Below are 18,899 nucleotides of genomic sequence, written 5' to 3'. Positions count from 1 at the left end.
ATGTCTTAAATCAATCTCATAGTTTTGCAGCCTGGTAGTGATCTAGGTGACCTGTTTCTCCCATTAAAAGTACACACTTTCTTGCTTTCTTCCAAAATGCGAAATCACACCCTATGGGTTGTTATGTATGGACATCTTCCCCTGAGTGCAGTAATGTCAAATGCAACATGTTTTGCAACCTGTCTGCAATAGAATTTAAGAGATGAGCTCCCTGAATTGTTAGGATTTCTGATGTTTACCTCCCGACCCTTGTTCTGCCATGTTTTCACTGGAATTCCACTGTACAAAAATCCAAAATGAGGTGGGAGCAACTGCACAGGCAGCTGCATCTCAGATTCTTACTTCCTGAGTGAAATAGCCTGCTCAAGGGCAGCACGTGACTGAGAAGTACATAGACTTCATGGAAAATATATTTGCTTTCTGTGCATTACAATGGATGACATTTTTACATTGTTCCCACTCTGTGAAAGTAAAGTGTATAACAGTTAGCTCGACTGCTCTTTGCTTCTCTCTGTGCTTAAAAACTACTGATCCAAGGTGGGAAGAGACATATGCCACTGTATCCTTTGCTGAAAAAGTTACATCTCAAGTGATTATGTTTATAAATGTTTGTATTGTTTTTTCATTTTACTTGGAGTTTAAGAAGCTAAATGTGACATTATATCCTCGCATCTTGGAGCCAAGTGAAGGTGCTCAATATTTTGCTTTTGATCCATCAGCTGAGCACAAGGTGCTACTGCCTCCAGTGGGTACACGCAATGCTTACCTCTACCCCGAGCATAGGGTGATTTCTGTTTTCTTCCAGGGGCTGAGGCTAGACTGAAAGTTTAGTTAGGGTAGGATAGATCATTTTACCTTCACACCGAGGAGAGGGTATGCCAACTCTATCCTTGAACATCTGATCGGTCCCCCTTAACAGGACGACTTCTCTTCCCTCAAAGTGTGCAGCATGTGTGTAGCATGCGAGCTGTGGGTTTGGGTGTCCATGTGCTGTTTGATTAGTCAATTCTGAGGACAAACAACTTCCTCTATAAACAAGCGGGGATCTTCAGGTTGCTGTTGTATATGTGACAAAGTATGTGCTGCTGTTTCCTCGCTTTATTCCCTGTAGCCCCTCTAGTGGAAGACATGAGTACATCCTTTTCTGCCGGATCTCTTCTTGAGAACATGTGACTGACCAAAATGAGTTTCGCACCAAGGTAGATCTGTCTGCCAATCCTATCAGCAATAGCTTATCTCCAAACAAGATATCCTAACTGTGCTCGAATGCACTTGTGGTCTTCCTCTTCATTTTGCAACTGTCTGAAAGCAAGAGATACCCCACTCAGGAAGTCTGCACTGTGCCTCTGTAATCCGTATCCATTTTAAGATTTGGTGCTGCGCTTCCCCTCAATAGGCGCCCTGTCCTCCTCTGCTTGGTCGAAACATGGATTTTAAACATGGCACTCTTTATGAATGGCTTTGTGAATTGGTTGAAACCAAACCTAGCACACTAGAAAGCTGGCCTGCATAAGGATCAGAAGCTACACTAGCTTGGAGGACAAGAACAGGAACCAGCTCACTGGGATCTGTGTGGAGAATGTCATGAAGACACGATCCACCCCTGGAGTCATCATTCTGCTGTGGCAGAACCTGAGAACATGTGCATCACCTGAAGTTGGACAATGCATGTGATCATTGCAGCACTGCAACCCACATGCCTGATTTGTGAAAGCATGCATCATCTTTCCCAAGATTGAAAAGGGCATGGGGATGTGGTCCTTTCGTTTTAAAGGCTTGGGGTGTATTCTGTAGTCTCCAGTTGTTGCACTGATTTCACAATGATATGAACCAACTATCTACTACAAAGAGTTCAGGAGATGCCATATTTTAAAAAAGCCTCACCTAAAACCAGTGATTACCTAGTTCTCGGTGGAAAGCAGATGCTTCACTGTGTTCTCCAAGTCTCACGTGTGTGCCCACTACCATAAAATAAATAAATCAATGATTATTTGTCTACAAGATATTCATGGAGAGGCTATTTTGAGTGTTGAAGCAAGTAATGCCCCCTTTTGGGACACTGACATGCAGAACAAGATGTGTTCTAAGTGATCCTCCTGAAGTATAGTCATTGTCTCTGCCACCGGCAATCTAGCCTATGAAGACCCTTTGAACTGGACACTGGCACTTGGGGACCAGTTTATTTTGCCACATATAAAACATTATCCTTGTTGTTTGGGAAATTCACTTTACTTTTTCGGTGGTTTGCTTTTGCGCTTGTATAATTTCTGGCCTCTTCTCAAGCGCCCCTTGCTTAAAAACTAGAACTGAGGACAAACAACATAGCAATCCTAGCACACTTGGTGCATGTATTCCGTAGGGCCAGACACGCAAGTCAATGCGAAACACTGTTCCAAGGTTTACTGATGCTAGAAGGTCACAGTCTCTGCACAAAGGATACTTGTCTAGAGACTTCAGTTTTATTTTCCTTCTGGCATCTTATCGCAAGCATTATCAAAACATGTGTAATGCAGGGACGTTCTTACATTTTGTGATTAATCTTACTGGTCTACTATGCCAACTTGTAAAAAGGCCTATTCATTTTAGAAGGAATAGCAACGAGTGAACAATAAGTTTATTGATTGTGATCACTGTCAAACTGTATTTGCATTCCAATCCCACATCTCCTTGTGATGTGATTACTGTTCATCCTGCCAGCTTGCTTATCCAAGTGTAGAGCAACAGAAACCTCAAAAACTAGGACATTAGTGGTAAATGACGGTATCCACCACAGATACAACCCAGTAACCAATGGATGACCCAGTAACCAGAGAAAAGCCTCACAGCATGTAAAAGCTGTACATGGTCATGGCCCTCACATATGTAACCCTATACTAGCTGGTGGTACCAAATAATCATGTGCAAGGGACTCAAAAGGTAAACTGTCTGGTCTAGCATTAGTAGGAACTTGTAGATCCTTTGCATTTTTGGCTAGAATAGAACTCCAAGTAAAACCTGTTAGATGTGCAGAGTCCCAGCTTTGGGGTCATCCTTCTGGACACGGTTATATGACTGCCCAGTCTGTAGTAGTAGAAGGGCCTGAGCTTGTGTGATTTATGTGACCTACAACATACATGGAACATCACTCCAATGCCAATACAGGAGGAGGTCCTCGTCCATTGTAAACCACTCTGGTGTCCCACAGCAGCAAGTAAAAATACCCAAACAAATTCACAAAGGTTACAAGCCCGAGCACTGTGTAGTGGGCAGAGCAATGATTGTGAATCCTTAGCAACATTAAGTAAACCTTCGTACAATGTTTTTCATTGAGTTGCATGTCAGGCCATATGTAATACACGCATCAAGTGTGCTATGATTGCTACGATGAACGTCCTTATTCCTAGTTTTTCAGCAAGGGACATTCACTGCTGGAATACTTCAGACCCGCATAGTCATTGCTTTTAGTTCATCGACATTAGCACAGAATGGGACCAACCATATGCAAATATCTCACCACGAAAGGAGCACCCTTGACAGAGCAGCTACTGCAAGCCCCCTCAGCATGAGATGAGACAAAAACACTCTGCACCATTGGTCTTCATCAGAATGGAGAATGTTGGAAGACTAGACACAGTAGCTAAGAGATCAGATCTGGACCTGCTGACAAAAGTGAGGGGCACACATTTCACGATTCCCAGTGGGTTACCAGCATTAGAGCAAGCTTGCCCATGATACTTTTGTCCTCTGTAGAGTCTCCTTAGGAGAACATGCATGACCAGAGTTCGGGCCGCTTGCTCATTGTGCTTAGAGACTTTGGGTAAATACACCTCCCTGCTAGGTCTCTCTGAGGAAGATGCGCCATACAAACCTTGTACTGTGCTGAGGTAAGACGACTTACAATCAGCTCATGCACTTTCTACCTATTATCATTCTCTTCCCATTTTCTGCAACTCTTTAATTCAGTGGAAGCATTGTTTCTCACAATCCACTCACCTTTCCTAAGGCAACCAACGTTATATTGCTGTACACTCAATATAAGAACCGCAGAGAAATGCTTATGATTCAAAATCTAAGTGGATGCTTAATGTTGCCTCCCACTCTGTTTTCTACGAATGTAATATCGGGCTGCCAAACGCAGACTACACAGTGCACTTTATAAATCAGTATTTCAGTCAGTATTTCACGTCCACGCTGCAGTTTTCCCAAGAAAATGCTGCAAACATAATTCTTCTAAAAAGTCAAGCGTGTCTGCTCATCAAAAGACAAACTGGAATACTTTTGTTGGGAATTGTGTGTACTCTGTTGTTAAGAAGGTTTTCTGTGCCTCTGTGTTTGAGCATCCACACAGCTGACAGGATAGGTGCATTTGCAGCCCGAACAGGGAAGACTGTCCCTATCTGATGACAATAACTAGAAACATAAGCTGAGCTGAACTTGTTAGGGAAAGGGAATCAATCACAGAGGCCAAAAACGCGGGTGAATCAATGACCGAGGCCAGAAAGTGAAGTGGCTATTTTGTTTTACTGAAGCTTTTAGAACTAAACCTTTACATGGTGTCATTGTTTTCTTAAAGCTTCCTCTAAATGTGTTTCCTTCCTAGTTCGCTTGTGTGAGAGGTGACCTCTTATCCTTATGCATACCCACAGGCAGCCACGTGATCACCAATTACGTCAAACATGTCAATTATGATAAGGCACACAATGAGAACAGCCCTAGTGTTGAGAGCTCACTTCCTGATGTAACCAAGAACTGTTCCTTTTAAGAGCCGTCTCCCAATCTTATTCCATGTGCTTGCCTGGGGCCAGAGCACCTCCGAAATCTTCCTTGCAAGAGAGGCTTCTCCTGTTTTCATCTTGTTTACATTTCTCCTGACATATGGCTGGAGGGATTTCCAAGCAAACGTGACTAATGCAATAACGAAAGAAGGCTTTTTGCTTTTCAGAGGAAAGACAATTTTTAAAGTACAAATTATACATATATTTTTCCCAGTCTATGGAGGTCATTACTTAAATTTTTATGTTGTGATCGTTAGGGCACACCTGGCAGTCACAAATAAAAAAATATTGAAGTAATATGACAGAAAGTGAAAAAAGACTTAATACCGTCTAATCTAAACAAGGCAGAGAGTGTGATGCCCCTGCTCCAATTGGCAGTACTCCATTAAACTGCTGGAGCAAGCTTTCTGTCGACAGAGCCAATGAGGACTGCACTCTCAGAAAGCTGATGGTCTGCCTGACTCCAAATAGGGCGGGCTGTGTCAAGTTTGTGACAGAGCAGCCCATCAGCCAAAGTCTAAATCAGGCATTAAGTAAGTTTTATTATTACACCTACAAAATCTACTGTTTGATTAAATATGTGCATTAGATTGAAAGGGTTTGAGAGTAGTTTGAACATACACCCATCATTAATGCACATAATGTAATAATATTTCTTCTTTAGATTCACCATTTAAAGGCATAAAGCGTACTTCCACCAAGTCACCAAGTTCTGGCTATATGCTAATGCCTTTCACCAGCAACATACAAACATCAGAACATTAAAGGCTACTGTATTTGATTTCAATGCATTGTGGACTAATAAAAGGCCCACTTTCAAAATAATCTATAAAAGGAATTGGGTGCAAAATGAAAATCAACAAGTATGGAGAATGTTTACAAATATTAAATGCACACACACACTGGGGGGCAGGTTTATCATTATTTCACATGTGCACTGCAGCACACCACCTTGCTGCTCTGGAAAGGGGAAAGGTAGGAATGGGTCATATTTAACATGATACAGCACATTCCTGTCCTTTCCTTGTGCAGGCGCACAAAGGGCTGCCTTGTGCCAACGTTGGCACACTTGCACCATGATGCAAGGAAACCTGCATTGCAGGCAGGATTGTTTTTGTGCAGGAAGGGGCACCTTCTTGCACAAAAACAATCCTCAGAGGCATGTTCCTCTTTATCAGTCTGCTGCAAGATGTAGTACACTGAGAAAGAGGTAACAATGAGATATGAACAATGAGGTAACAATGAGATAGTTCTTCTTGTTGCGTCTCCCATGGGAAAGTGCAGTATTGAGACATTTCCAGGTTTACCATTGTTGGTAAATCTGGGAACTTGCCAAAATCCATGGTTGGATGCGTAGGAACACCCTCGCTCCGTCCCTGGAATGCCTCTCTGGGGCAGAGGAACGCAAGGCAGCAAATTGCGCTGCCTTCCATACTCCAGATTTATCAAGGCCACTCAGGGCTGTGTAAGGTGACTTTGTGTAGCTTGATAAATCTGACTTGTGCCCCCTTGCATGATGCAAGGGCAACGCAACACAATGATAAATTTTCCCCCTCAATGCTAATATAGTAACACCTATTATTAACAGTACCCAAAAGGCAGAAGTTTGGTATAAAGGGTCGTAAAACATTATTATTAAAATAAGGTGCACTGGCCAGGGCAAAAACCGTGGTGTGTGCTTAATTGCTTTGTGTTATTTATTTGATGGTATAGCACTCTGGTGATGGTCCTATTTGTGCTGCTTTAGGAGCAGCATCAGATTATATTCAAGTGGTTTTATCCTATTTTCTGTAGTGCCTGCTATGGAAGCCTGTATATATGGGAGTCTTCAAGAAAGTAATGAAGAGAAAGCTTAACAAAACCTACTCCTTCATCTGTTCATAAATGTCCAGACATTATTTACCACAAAATAGGGGAAACAAGATATTACTTCCATACCGTAATTTTGCACATGCCCCATCGTTCGCACGAACCAGCCACCTTATACAATTCAACCAAAGGTGAGAAATAAACGCTGCCTTCCTACCTTCTGAGATTCACAGAGATTCAAGCTTTTTGTCAAAGCAGCAAACTCTAGCTCACAATACTAGAAGTACTGAAGATGAGAGTAAAAGCAGTATTGAAGAAAAGCTGCATTAGGCCTTGCTCGCAGAGCACTTCACTTTTGATGCACAAGACCGAGAAAGCGCCACACACGCAGTTTAGAGGTACTCTAGCTGCATTTTTGTTAAATATCGACAGGGGTGTATGTAGTATTTTATTTGGAAGAATTCCCTTGCTGCTCTTGTACATTGATATGCTGGTTTAGACTTTTTATGTCTTCAGTGTCCTCCCCCTGGCCAGGTGTGCGCACTGTATCTCTTATTTCCTGTTTTTGCTTTCTGGCCCTTCTGCTTGTGGTAGGGGCTCACACCTATCACACAGTCCAACACCTCTCTCCAACGCCACTTCCTGTTTACAAAGCCCTTGAAAGGAAGAGGTTTACTAGGCAGTAGCAACTGAGACGCTGCACCCGAAGAGCTGATCGACATAAAAACTCTGCAAGAAAGCAAATTTATTTCTGAGACCACTCTTACATATATGCTATAATACTGACGCCTAATGAAGAGTGAGAAAGGATTTACAGTATTTCCAGAAAGTACTTATCCCTCAAATAAAGAGCTGCCTTTAATAGGACCTGGTATGCTGCAACATAAGCACATTTTGTAATGCAGAATGACTGTGGTTAGCTTAGTGTTCCCTAGAATTACCAAGTGCTTAACACTCTTAGGGACATATTTACAAGCCCCACACTGCGCCGTCCTAGCGTAATTTTTTTTACCCTAAGGTGGAGTTAAGGTGGCCTTTCTCTCAAGCCGTATTTACAAAGCGGCGCAATGCTTGCATTGTGCCACTTTGTAAACCCTTGCGCCACATAATGCCTGCGTCAGGCATAATGTATGCAAGGGGGAAGTTTAGAGGTAGGGAGGCCTGAAAAAATGGCACAGTGAAATTTACAACATTTCACTGCACCATTTTTTCCGTCATTTTTAACACCTGCTCAGGGCAGGCATTAAAATGATGCACCCATTTGAATCAATGGGCCTACCTGTGCTTTGCTGCACTAGTGTCAACATTTTTTTATGCTAGTGCAGCAAAGAGCCACAACAGCGTAAAAAAATGTTGATGCTATTGTCCTAACGACCACCATGGTGCACCATAGTGTAAATATGATGCAACCATGGTGTCGCAAAAAAGTGGCACATCGGGAACGACGCGCCTCTTTCTTGTAAATATAACCCTTCGTTTATCACTAAACCACCCACCCAATAAGAAATGACTCCACAGAGTTATAATGCCATGTCATAATCATTTAACAATTGATCTGTCATTTTGTACAGCGAGCGTAATGAAATATCGTTCTTGATACTTTGATCAACTACTCAAACTGCATTAACAATAATAATCAATGCTCTTATTTAGAGAACTCTAAGATTTGATTAAGAATCACGGCGCTGGTAAGCAGTAGCAATTTTTGCCCAACTCAGTGGAATTTATTTTATCAGCTTCAGAAAGATGAAAAGCTAGAAGCACCCAAGATGAAGCAAACCTGTGAACTTCAAGTTAAACATAGTGCTCTAAAATGGATACGTTAATCCACTGATGTGTTTTACAGTATTTCTCCCACTGATGGCTCCTGAACTTGCAATTCATACTACGTGAGCATATATGGTAAAGGTATATGTTCAAGATTGTATGCACTGGAAAGACGCATCTCGTAGGCACGACTGCAGGCAGTCCAAAATGCCTCGAATTTATGAATGTTACCATCATTATGAGGCTAGTATGAAAGCTCGTCCCTTCCTTGAAACCGGAAAGCACTCAACAAGAGGCATGCCCATACCTTGTGTGACCTGTGTGGATAAATCTCTAAGATGCCCTCCCCCAGTGAAACGAAGAAGGTGCCGGTGACAATATTTATTCTGCAAGGGTCAATGTGTATTAAAGGGTATCGAGAATGTTTAAGGGACCTCGCTGCAACTAAGGCCATCGGCTTTCTAATTCCGTATTTCTCCCGGCTAATATAAAATGATGGATGGCCTTTATTTCATGTAGCCCTTGATTTTCTCTTTCATTCATCATAAGCTGCTTTAAACCAAATGCATTTAGAAGCTGCTACCAGAAGAGTGGGCTCTTTTACATCCTTACAAAGTAATGAAAGGACGCCGTAAATCAATCTGGTCCTCCTGTTTCTACCTTAGCCAAGGATAACCTTTACACTGGCAAAGTAACTCAAGACAGTTCTGGGAAATTCGGCCTGCTTTCCTGAGCGACAGGCATGTAAAACATTGCCATCTTCCTGACCCTTTTAAGCTGTGAAGGAAGGAACGAAGGTAATAACAGGAGGTAAACCTCTACAGCCTATCTCCTTCCGTGTATATGTCTTTGTGTGTGACTGTATGCATTTGTATGTAGTACCAGTGTTGTGTGTTGTGTGTGTGTTTAGAGGCGGCACCTCTACTACGGCAGAGGGGCGTCACCCCCCACTGCTGAAAGCAGAAAAATAAAGGTATTATAATAATATTTTATTATCCCTTTAGTTTTACGCTTTCGTAGGGCGGGGCCACCATCCTCCACGTCAAAAAGCGGAGGAGGAGTGGTGGTCTGAGGCTGGTCAAACTGACAAATGCACTTAGAACTCTCCACCCGGCTGTATTTTACAGCCGGGTGGAGACCAAGCGTAGCGTCCCACTCCCTCCCTGAGCAGCATTTCTGCCCGCTCAAGCCAATCCTGGCACTTCTTTCATGCTGTGTTACAGCATGAGAGAAGTGTCTGGATTGGATGGGGAGGGACGAAGAAGATGAGAGGCAGGAGGAGCGGCGAAACACGGAGGTGGTAGATACGTTTTTTTTACTGCCCCCGCACCTCCCCCCACCCACCCCTTCCTAGCAGCAGCCGTGACCGTGTGTATGTGTAATTTGTGTGGGGATGGTATGATAAGCAGGCAAGGTCTGAGGTCACTATGTGGATCAGCGCATGTGTGTATGTTATGACAGTGTGAGTCTCATGTGGCATAAATGTGGTGTGTGTGTGTTATGAAGAATGTTTTGTGTGTGTGTGTGTGTGTCTACGAATGGGAATTCTATCTGGGTGTGAGTCAGAGTATAGTATTTGCAGAGTATGGCGTATGGACTCAGTGTGGATCACCTCATGCTTGTACATTTGGCCTGTTTGTGTCTCATGTGGAGCAAGTGTGGTGTGTGTTATGAAGGCTGTTTTCTGTATGTGTGTGAAAGTAGTGCCTATGTGGCATTTTTGCGTGGGTGTGAGATAGAATACAGTATTCAGCAAGTGTCTGTGTGATGAGCATGAAGAGGATATGTGGGGCCCATGTGTGCGATACATGGTCTAACCATTGTGCAAAATGGCATGGTTTTGTATGTGTGTGGTATAACTGTGACGTATGTGTGTGGTGTTTATGTGTGACATGTGGCGTCTATACATGTCTGTGATGGCTCTGACTCTGTGTATCCATCTCTTGGTTTGTCTGAGTGAACTAGAGGGCGATTGAGAGTAAGATACTGAGTAAGAAACTGAGTGGGTACAGCCAAAAACAAGTATAATGTACAGATGTACACCATTAAAAAGCAGAGCCTAAAGGAGAGGCAAGAAAACCTCTAAAAAAAAATTCAAACATTGAGGGAACGATGAGGCACCAATGTTTAAGGGCAGAGGACACCGAGCTTTGATAACCTAGGATCTGATTTAGAGTTTGGCAGACGCGTTACCCCATCACTAACAGATATATTTTCTGTTTTATTACAAGTGCATTATATCCTGTGGAACATATATTTACAGGGATGAGATATCTGTCACCTCTATGACTGAATAATCTGCCCCCATTTCCTACATCAGGCCTCATGTCTTCTCCTGTGAGTATTTTGTATATGTACATTGCAAGCATCTAAACTTCTAATCTAACTTTTCCACAAAACAAGAATTGCCAAAATCAATAGGTCTCACCTATGGAGAATGGGACTGTAAAAAAAGTACTATGAAGCAGCCAGTCCTGGCCACGTCATTTCACTTTGTTCCTTTCTGTCAGTTGAGGGTGAGAACAAACAGGGATGGGGGTCTAGTGGAAGGGGAATAAATACATATATGTCAGTTGGGGGTGAGAACAAACAGGGATAGGGGTCTAGTGAAAGGGGAAGAAGAAACATGGACTGGGGTGGGTGGGACGGCAAAGAAGAAACAAGCATGGCGGTAGGGAGGGACAGAAGAAACTCAGACGGGTAAGTGGGAGTGAAATAAGAAATAGGGACATAAGAAGTAACAGTGAATGGAGTGCTGGGAGGCAAAGAAGAAACAGTGACAGAGTTATTCCATATTTTACAAAGTAGAGTAAAGAAAAACTTGGGACTTTATTTGGTGCTTCTTTGTCATTTTAGCAACTGAAAACCACTTTAGTCCTTCTGTTGACATTTTTCCTATAACTATTGCATTATATTGCAACTCCTCAATAATAATAATATAAAGCCAGATTTCCCATCAACTGCATTACAACCGATACACTTTTTGTCCTTTACTAAAGAATATATTTTAATTAGAAACAAGAAGTATTATGTAAGCCATTGTTGGAAAAAGACAAGCTCATTATCTTCATCAGGGGTCTTCAAACTGGGGGGCGGGCCCCCTAGGAGGGCCTGAAGTGATCATGGAGGGGGTGCCAGGGTCTGCCCAAAAGAAGAATTATGCTGATAACAGGGCTTTGTTTTAAGCTGAAAAAAATGGGCAGCAGTAAACCACTCTGTAATGGGCCCTCGCTGACATGTTTGGTAATGTATAGCCAAGCTGGGAGGATGTGTCAAAAGGAAAGGGACTCCAAATACTCTTCAAAACCCCCACCCTAGTTTTAATAATCACACTGTGAATACTTTCACAAGTCAGTAAGGCCTGCCTGATCAGAATAGTATGTTTGGAATCATCTATTCGATTGCACAGTAACAGAACGTAACTGTAATACTTAAACAAGTCTACACTTATTTAAACATTGCCTATGTAACAGAATAATTGTGAAAAATGTGTAGGAGGGCTCTGATAATTTTTTTCTAGTGGGCGCTGTGACGTTAAAAAGTTTGAAGACCACTGATCTACATGGAGAAGGGGTAGGTGGGGGGAAAGAAGGCCTACGCACAAGTGGGAGTGGGAGGGGAATAAGAGACAGTATCTCAATAACAGCGCAATAGGCGGATGGACACTAATTAAGATGAATCAATCTGTGCTTGGTCCATACTCCAGAAGTGATGCATGGCACATGCTGGACAATTAGGACGCAGCAAAGAAGAGTGACAATAAAGCCCAAGAATGGTGGGCAATTGAAGGGTTACAGGCCCCTTATTTAACACTATGGCCCGCCAAGTTGAAACCGCTGCGTGGCCGCCAATGTGGCTGCACTCCCGCTGTGTCTATTTGGAGATCCCCACTGGGCCGGCGGGGATCTCGGCCGCAACACGGGAGCCGGCGGTGGTGCGACGGGTGCAGTTGCACCCGTCGCGTTTTTCACTGTCTGCTATGCAGACAGTGAAAAGCTCCATGGGGCCATGGCAGGGGCCCCCAGGGGCCCCACGTCTCCCCTTTCCGCCAGCCTTTTCATGACGGTTCATACTGCCATGAAAAGGCTGGCGGGAGGGGGACTCGTAATCCCCTGGGCAGCGCTGCAAGCAGGGCTGCCCTGGAGGATTAAACCGCCGGGGACCAATGTGGCGGGAAACTGCCGCGGTCGTAATGCCCGACTTTGTACCTCCAGCCTGTTGGCGGTACACACTCCAAAACATCCCTGGCGGTTTTTGACCGCCAGGGTTGTAATGAGGGCCAATATCTCTTGCTAGTGCTCATGCATTTATGCAGAGGAGACCTAAACCTTACCCATTGCCTACCTCAGATCATTAAACACATGCCTAGCAGCGTCCTTAAAATGTTCTCATTTTCTCTCTTCTTAAATACACTTAGCCCTGAATCCAGTTTTTGGTCTCTGTCTGCTTTCCTCCAAATTAATCAAATAATCATCTCAAATATTTTCACTAACACTGTGTTTTTTACTTCATGCAGTAGTAAAATTGACTAATGAACTGAGTGCATCACGTTCATCATCCTGCTTTCACACTTTTGCCAAGTGCTGATTCCTGCAACAAGTGCATGAGTGTGTGGGGTTTACGTGGGTCATTACAGCCTGAGTTCCTCTGCATTAAAATGAGCACAGGGAAAAGGTCTGAGTTTCCCCACCCTTCAGTGTTGTTCCAGGTTCTCTACAAAAGGGTTTGTCAAACTTTTTATTGGAATGGCCTCACTAACCAACAGTAACTCAAATACAAATGTGTTGTGTATCCTCTTCTTAACAATACTAACCTAGTGGGTTATTAAGACTTTGGCAGATGTGGAACATCAGCTAAAAAATACCAGATGTCCAGTCCAACATAACATGAGATCATTGACTTCAATGACACTTTAAATATGGTCAGCAGAATTTCTGCCACTCTTTGGCAGATGTCCGCTGTGCCAAACAATACATTTCTACCTTACTTTTCACCAATTGCTCTTGACCCATTTACGGACCCAGCCAAGACGAAGTCTTATCCCAGATACAGACATCCTGCTCTTAATAAAACTCTTTCTCTGCATGTTAAATGTGTTTCCAATACCAATACCTCTCAGGTTGAACCCAAGCTCAACAAATTCCATGCAGATTCCATGTTTCACAAAGGTACGTCATGAGCACCTTTGAAAAACAGATGGGATGGACTATTAAGTTTAAAGCTCTGCTACTCCACACCTAGGGCCAGATGTACCAAAGGGTTTTATCCATTCTGTGTCTATGGGAAAGTGTGTTAGTACATATGGGCCCAAATCTTTTGCTTCTGGAAACAGTTGGAAATATTGTCAAGTTGGCACTCATACTTTGCCACTCTTGTTTTTCTGATTTCAATCTACAGTTGGAAATAAGTTTACAAATATCACTACTCCTTGTTTTCAATTCCATTTTGGGACTACAAGAGGTGATAGCTCTGAAATACGCCACTAAATAAGACTTTAGTCATATTTTGTACAGATTATGGGTAAGTCTCATACTCTTGATCTGTACAAAACTGCCAGGAAATAAATATGGGTAGGTCCATCTCTGGTACCAAGAAGCTTTATGCACTTGCTGATGGGTAGTTGTACATCACAGAAGATCCTTAAACACAAGTATAAATACTGCACTGGAAGTAGTGGTAAGGGGAAGAAGAGGGATGTTTAAAATGTACATGACACAAAGCCGGCAGAAAGAGATCTGATGAACGACTTTGCTGTATGATCTGACACAGCAGAAAACATACCTTACAGACTATGCTTTACACAGACCAGTATTTTAGATTGACATATCCTGATTGAAATGTATATGTACTGGTGCTGTTAGTGACGGGTTCTCCAAGAGGTGATACCTGATAGAAACTGAGTTTGCGAGCCGTTGTAAGCATAATTTGGGAAACTGGACAAGTTTGGGCAAGGACGCACCCTATTTGGGACAAAATCGTGAGAGCAGAAAGTAATTATTTGCTGTCAATGGCTGGCTTGCGTTGCTATGAATCAAATTCACCTCATTGGAACTAACGAAGAAACAAAAGCAATGTAGAGCAACACGGGTCAATTCTAGAACACACAGTAGCATGTTGTGCTGGCTTTTCTTGTTTGCATGACTGCTTGGCAATAGGACCTAGAGATGTGTTAGTTGCACCTTGTGAAAAAAGAGCTTGGGCAAAAGTCCCACAGCCCGCATGTGTTCAGTACTAGGCTACGCAAGCACACGTGTGATCATATTGTACAGCAAACGTTTTGGAGAGCCCGGTCAGTATTATTTGGTATTTTTACAGGACGGATACAGATGTTTTTGGTTAGTTCTCACTAGTAATGAAAGCTGGCAGAGCGCCAGGTATCCCAAGCAAATTGTCATTGGTATGATTTTTTCTTGGCTTCGTATTGCAACTCTACAGACACACATAAGCACAAACGCACACACACACACCCGCACTAATATGCGTGTGCACACACTCACACACACATACATACACACACACTCAACCACACGCATGTGCTCGTATACCTGCACTGTACATCCCTATGGATTGGAGCAGGGATAAGGGATTCCATGCTGGCCCCGGGTTAGTGCGGCCACAAGCAGAAGAACCGTCAAGGCAAATGTGAGTGGGTGCCTGGTTGTGTGTGGGAGAACGAGGGGTAGCAGTTAACTAACACGGTATAAAGGTTCAGGCTACAGACTATACTGGCATTCAGGGCTCACACAGAGTCCTTTCGCCGTCATAGTCCATCATTTTATTTTCATTTTGGTTCACATTCTGGTAATTTAACTCTGTATCTGTCAAAATCAGGGAGGGCATGTATAAACACCATAAAGTGTAGCCCTGGAACGTGTCTGAATGTGTTTCCCCAGTGGTGTTCGGAAGCCACTAAAAGATTTTTTTTTTAAATATATTGTTTATATGGGTGCAGAACAACACCGCCTTTTTTGTCATGCCGCTAATTTGCACCCACCCACAATTAATTCCAGCTCCATATTTTCACAGTTTGGGTAAACACTTAATTTGCACTAAATTTACAGCGTTAATGAGATGGGAAGTGTAAAATGCTACTTGAAACATAAATGATGCGACACCAAAAAAAGTGTTTTTACCAGGTCAGGATTAAGCACTCTAAATTAGATCTATTAAAGGAGGGATGATGATGATGTGCTAAGCAGAGAGTTTGGCCCCGTAGCTCATCTGCTGGAGCTGTGCTTACTGCAGACACAAACATCCGGAAAGCATGAAATAGCCCTGGGATCACGATGTGAGCATTTTATTCATACTGGTCTCAAGATGAACTCTCAAATGTGTCGCTGTCACTCACCAAGGGGAATGCAGCCACAGCTATGCTTTCCCTTCGTTAACAGTGGGTGTCACGCGCATTCATTTGCAGTTTGCTCCAGAGCAAATGGCCACCACGTTTTCCTAAAAAACGGTCTACAACATTAGCTCAAATTAGTTACCTAAAAGATCATGCCACATTAGTGGAACTTGGTAGTGGAGCTTTTTAGGGTGCCCCAGAAGATTCTGTTCAACTTGTACTACAGTGCACAGAGGAACGCCAACTCACACATACACAATTCTACAGCGCTACATCTAAGTAAAATGTGCCCACCTGTTGCTGGTGAAGAAAGGCTGGATCTCTCGGGCTGAGTCCCACATACCGGTTGGCCTGGGTGGTGCCAGAGGCTGTGTAAGCTAGGCAAGGAAGAGAAAAAGATAGCAGTGAGCAAAGGGCAAAGATCTACCCATCAACACAGCAAAAGTAACAAGCAGCTTCTAACTCTGTACTTGCCCAGTTTCAGCAAGTGTAGCAGGTGGTTTCTTTAAATATCAATCTGCTTTCTGGCAAGGCTCGAGGTGAACATGTGGAGTATCTTTTAAATATATGTGCATGTTATATATAAGTAAGAGAGAGATGGCATGTTTGGTTGGTGAGGGAGTGAGTGAGTGGTACCTGTGTCAAACTGACTTATTATGAGGGCACATACTGGAGATCAGCTCCTGGAGAGGAGTAGCAGGTGCTATCCCTAGCTTCCCTTTGGTGACCCTGGCACTGCCCTTGCCATCCTTGCTCTCAGGGTCATGACAACAACGACAGGCACAGAAAGAAAATAGGACTCGGAGGCCTTCTTACTTTCTGTAATTTCTACACTTTGCCCTTCAGTTCCCCATTGGAAGTAGATAGGAGGCTGTCAACAGGCTAACCAGATGAAGACAAAAGATGTGCCTCCTGTCAATGGGACAACCCTGCGATGTCATTGGTGGTTAAAGTGTATGTGTTGTCACTTAGACTACCTGTGGCATTTTGTTGAATTGGTGTCCACGGGGAACCTGGGTCAAACTGACTAATTTATGTTCACCATTTTAAGAATACACTCTCACTGTGGCTGTGCTTAACACCTCATGTTTAAGAAAGGCATAGGCTGGAAACTGAAACCCAGGATCATGTCATCTCTTCTCCCACCTCCAGTGGGCTTGCTACAATGACCCTCCGCCATGGCATCCTCCACAGTGTCCTCAGGTCACACGACTGAACCAGCCAGCCCTCAATCAGCATACTCTGGGGAACACCCTTGTGACCCCTGGTGGCAGGGGGTGCTTTACCGTGCGCTCTTAAGTGACTCAGAGCCGGCTGATGACGTTGAAACCGCAAGACACCCGTCAAGGACAGGGGTCAAAGTCTTACTCTCCCTTCCTGATTCAAAATCTAATGCTTAATATATATTTCAGTTTGTAAACAGAGGAAGGTGTTTATTGCATGCTGTGGTCTGCTCTGACTTAAAGCTCTGATATTGCTCACACAAGAATATTTGTAGCATTTTTCACTGTCAGAGAAAATAATTTCCATTTCTCAAAAGAACGCCTTAATCATTTCACAAGACTCATTTCATCTGTGTTCCAACACTGAAATTAGTTTTTTAGGTCTTGAACAAAACCCTTTATATTTCTGACCCGGATGTACGGACAGCTTTTTAAAGGAGATGAATGTAGCCTTAACATAGTTGTAGCATGCTTCTATTTTTTATGTGACTTGCAAAAATCCCATGGTTCACTTATGGAAATGTAGTAAAGCCAACGACTTGTAAGAAAATGTATGGTGCTTCACATTTACTTGTGTAATTTGTGCCCTGGGTAATGTATACATTTATGCTTACAGAAGTGCATTTTCAATGTTCCTCTCCCTTTGGGAAACATTTTTTCCTGTTGAAGAACTTCTTGCCATTCATCATTAATAAATATATGACGCCCCTTCGTCCTTTCCAGCCTCAAAAGCACTCTTACTTTTTGCAGGTGCAGTGGTCCATGTGCTTTTCTAGTTCAGAAGCGCCTTGGGATATTTAAAAAATCTTTCCAGGGCCCTCCCTCTGTCATCCATTGGCTCCCTTCTTCCCTCACTTATTTTACCCCAAGGAGGTTTTATCAATTTTTTTTCCACGGTGTTCCCTCTGTCACCTTCTTTCCAGGTCCTTGCCTCAGTCAACCGCTTTGCTCCCTAATTCCCTCACTTATTTCAAACCAAGGAGGTTTACTTTTCTGAACAAATAAATTGATTTGCTATTGTGAGTTGCACATTCTGTAACTTAGGATCTGCAGTCTATGAACACAAATACAACTTTTTGCACACCGATGCAGCACCTGAATGTGTAAAAGCAAAGGTCAGCTTTTGTCTCCTAGAGATAGCACTTCTATCCCCCTCATCCCACCTTCTATTGTGTTCCCAAGTCTTCTATAAAATTAATTGGCTGGGGCTCCTAAAGGTAGACGTCTGACTTGGTAGCCTCTTGGTGCTGGCTGCATTCCATTTTTATGGACATCAGTGTCCCTGACAACACCGATTTCCCAAGGAAAATGTCTCAAGATTTGTAAATAATACCAGTCAAAAGGCAACCTTTTACTTTAAGAAAATAATTAAGCTCAACACAACATTGTAAATATGTGAAAAGGGAAGAACTGATAGACATGAACACATCAGAAGCATTTGCACGAAACCTATGTTTGTAAATAACTCTGTGTTTGACACAATGGACATCACAAACATGGTGGAGACATGTGTTATGTATCCCTGCTCCTTACACTAGCAGAAGTGAAAACCCAGAAAGGACGAGTTACCTATACAACCAATTCAGCCGTATTGTAGGAAAAACCACAAACAGAAATGAGTTGTGCAACTTTCAGATACTCACACTCAGTGGCGTAGCGTGGGTTGTCAGCACCCGGGGCAAGGCAAGTAATTTGCGCCCTCTAACCCGGGGCAAGGCAAGTAATTTGCGCCCCCTAACCCGTGGATTTAGTCTCTTCCAAGATGTTGCGCCCGGTGCGGCCGGTCCCCCCTGCACCCCCCACGCTACGCCACTGCTCACACTATCATCATATTGGTGCTGGTCAACCATTGGTTAGAATCCTTTGTAGAAAGGCACTTTCTCTGCTTAAATATGTATTCGGAGAGGGGAGTGCAAATGAAAGCCTGATAGCAAACAGCGAAACACAAGCACCAACCTCCAGTGAAAACTTTGAAGGAAGTTGTCTGCCTTCCCCCTTCAG

At 43.2% G+C, this 18,899-nt stretch overlaps 1 protein-coding gene across 8 annotated transcripts in view; it reads right to left on the bottom strand.

Moving 5' to 3' along the window:
- The window catches only part of NFIB (nuclear factor I B), a 362,435-nt gene that overhangs the window by 53,596 nt on the left and 289,940 nt on the right, over window positions 1-18,899 (bottom strand). For all 8 annotated transcript variants that reach the window (XM_069238881.1, XM_069238864.1, XM_069238898.1 and 5 more), the window contains one exon: window positions 15,970-16,052. In XM_069238881.1, coding sequence (XP_069094982.1) covers window positions 15,970-16,052 — 83 coding nt within the window. The remainder of the gene's footprint in view (window positions 1-15,969; window positions 16,053-18,899) is intronic.

The sequence above is a fragment of the Pleurodeles waltl genome, chromosome 1_2 (assembly GCF_031143425.1).
Source record: "Pleurodeles waltl isolate 20211129_DDA chromosome 1_2, aPleWal1.hap1.20221129, whole genome shotgun sequence".
NCBI classification, from domain to species: domain Eukaryota; kingdom Metazoa; phylum Chordata; class Amphibia; order Caudata; family Salamandridae; genus Pleurodeles; species Pleurodeles waltl.
The sequence above is the reverse complement of the archived record's forward strand: the minus strand, read 5'-3'. Positions and strand labels throughout refer to the sequence as shown.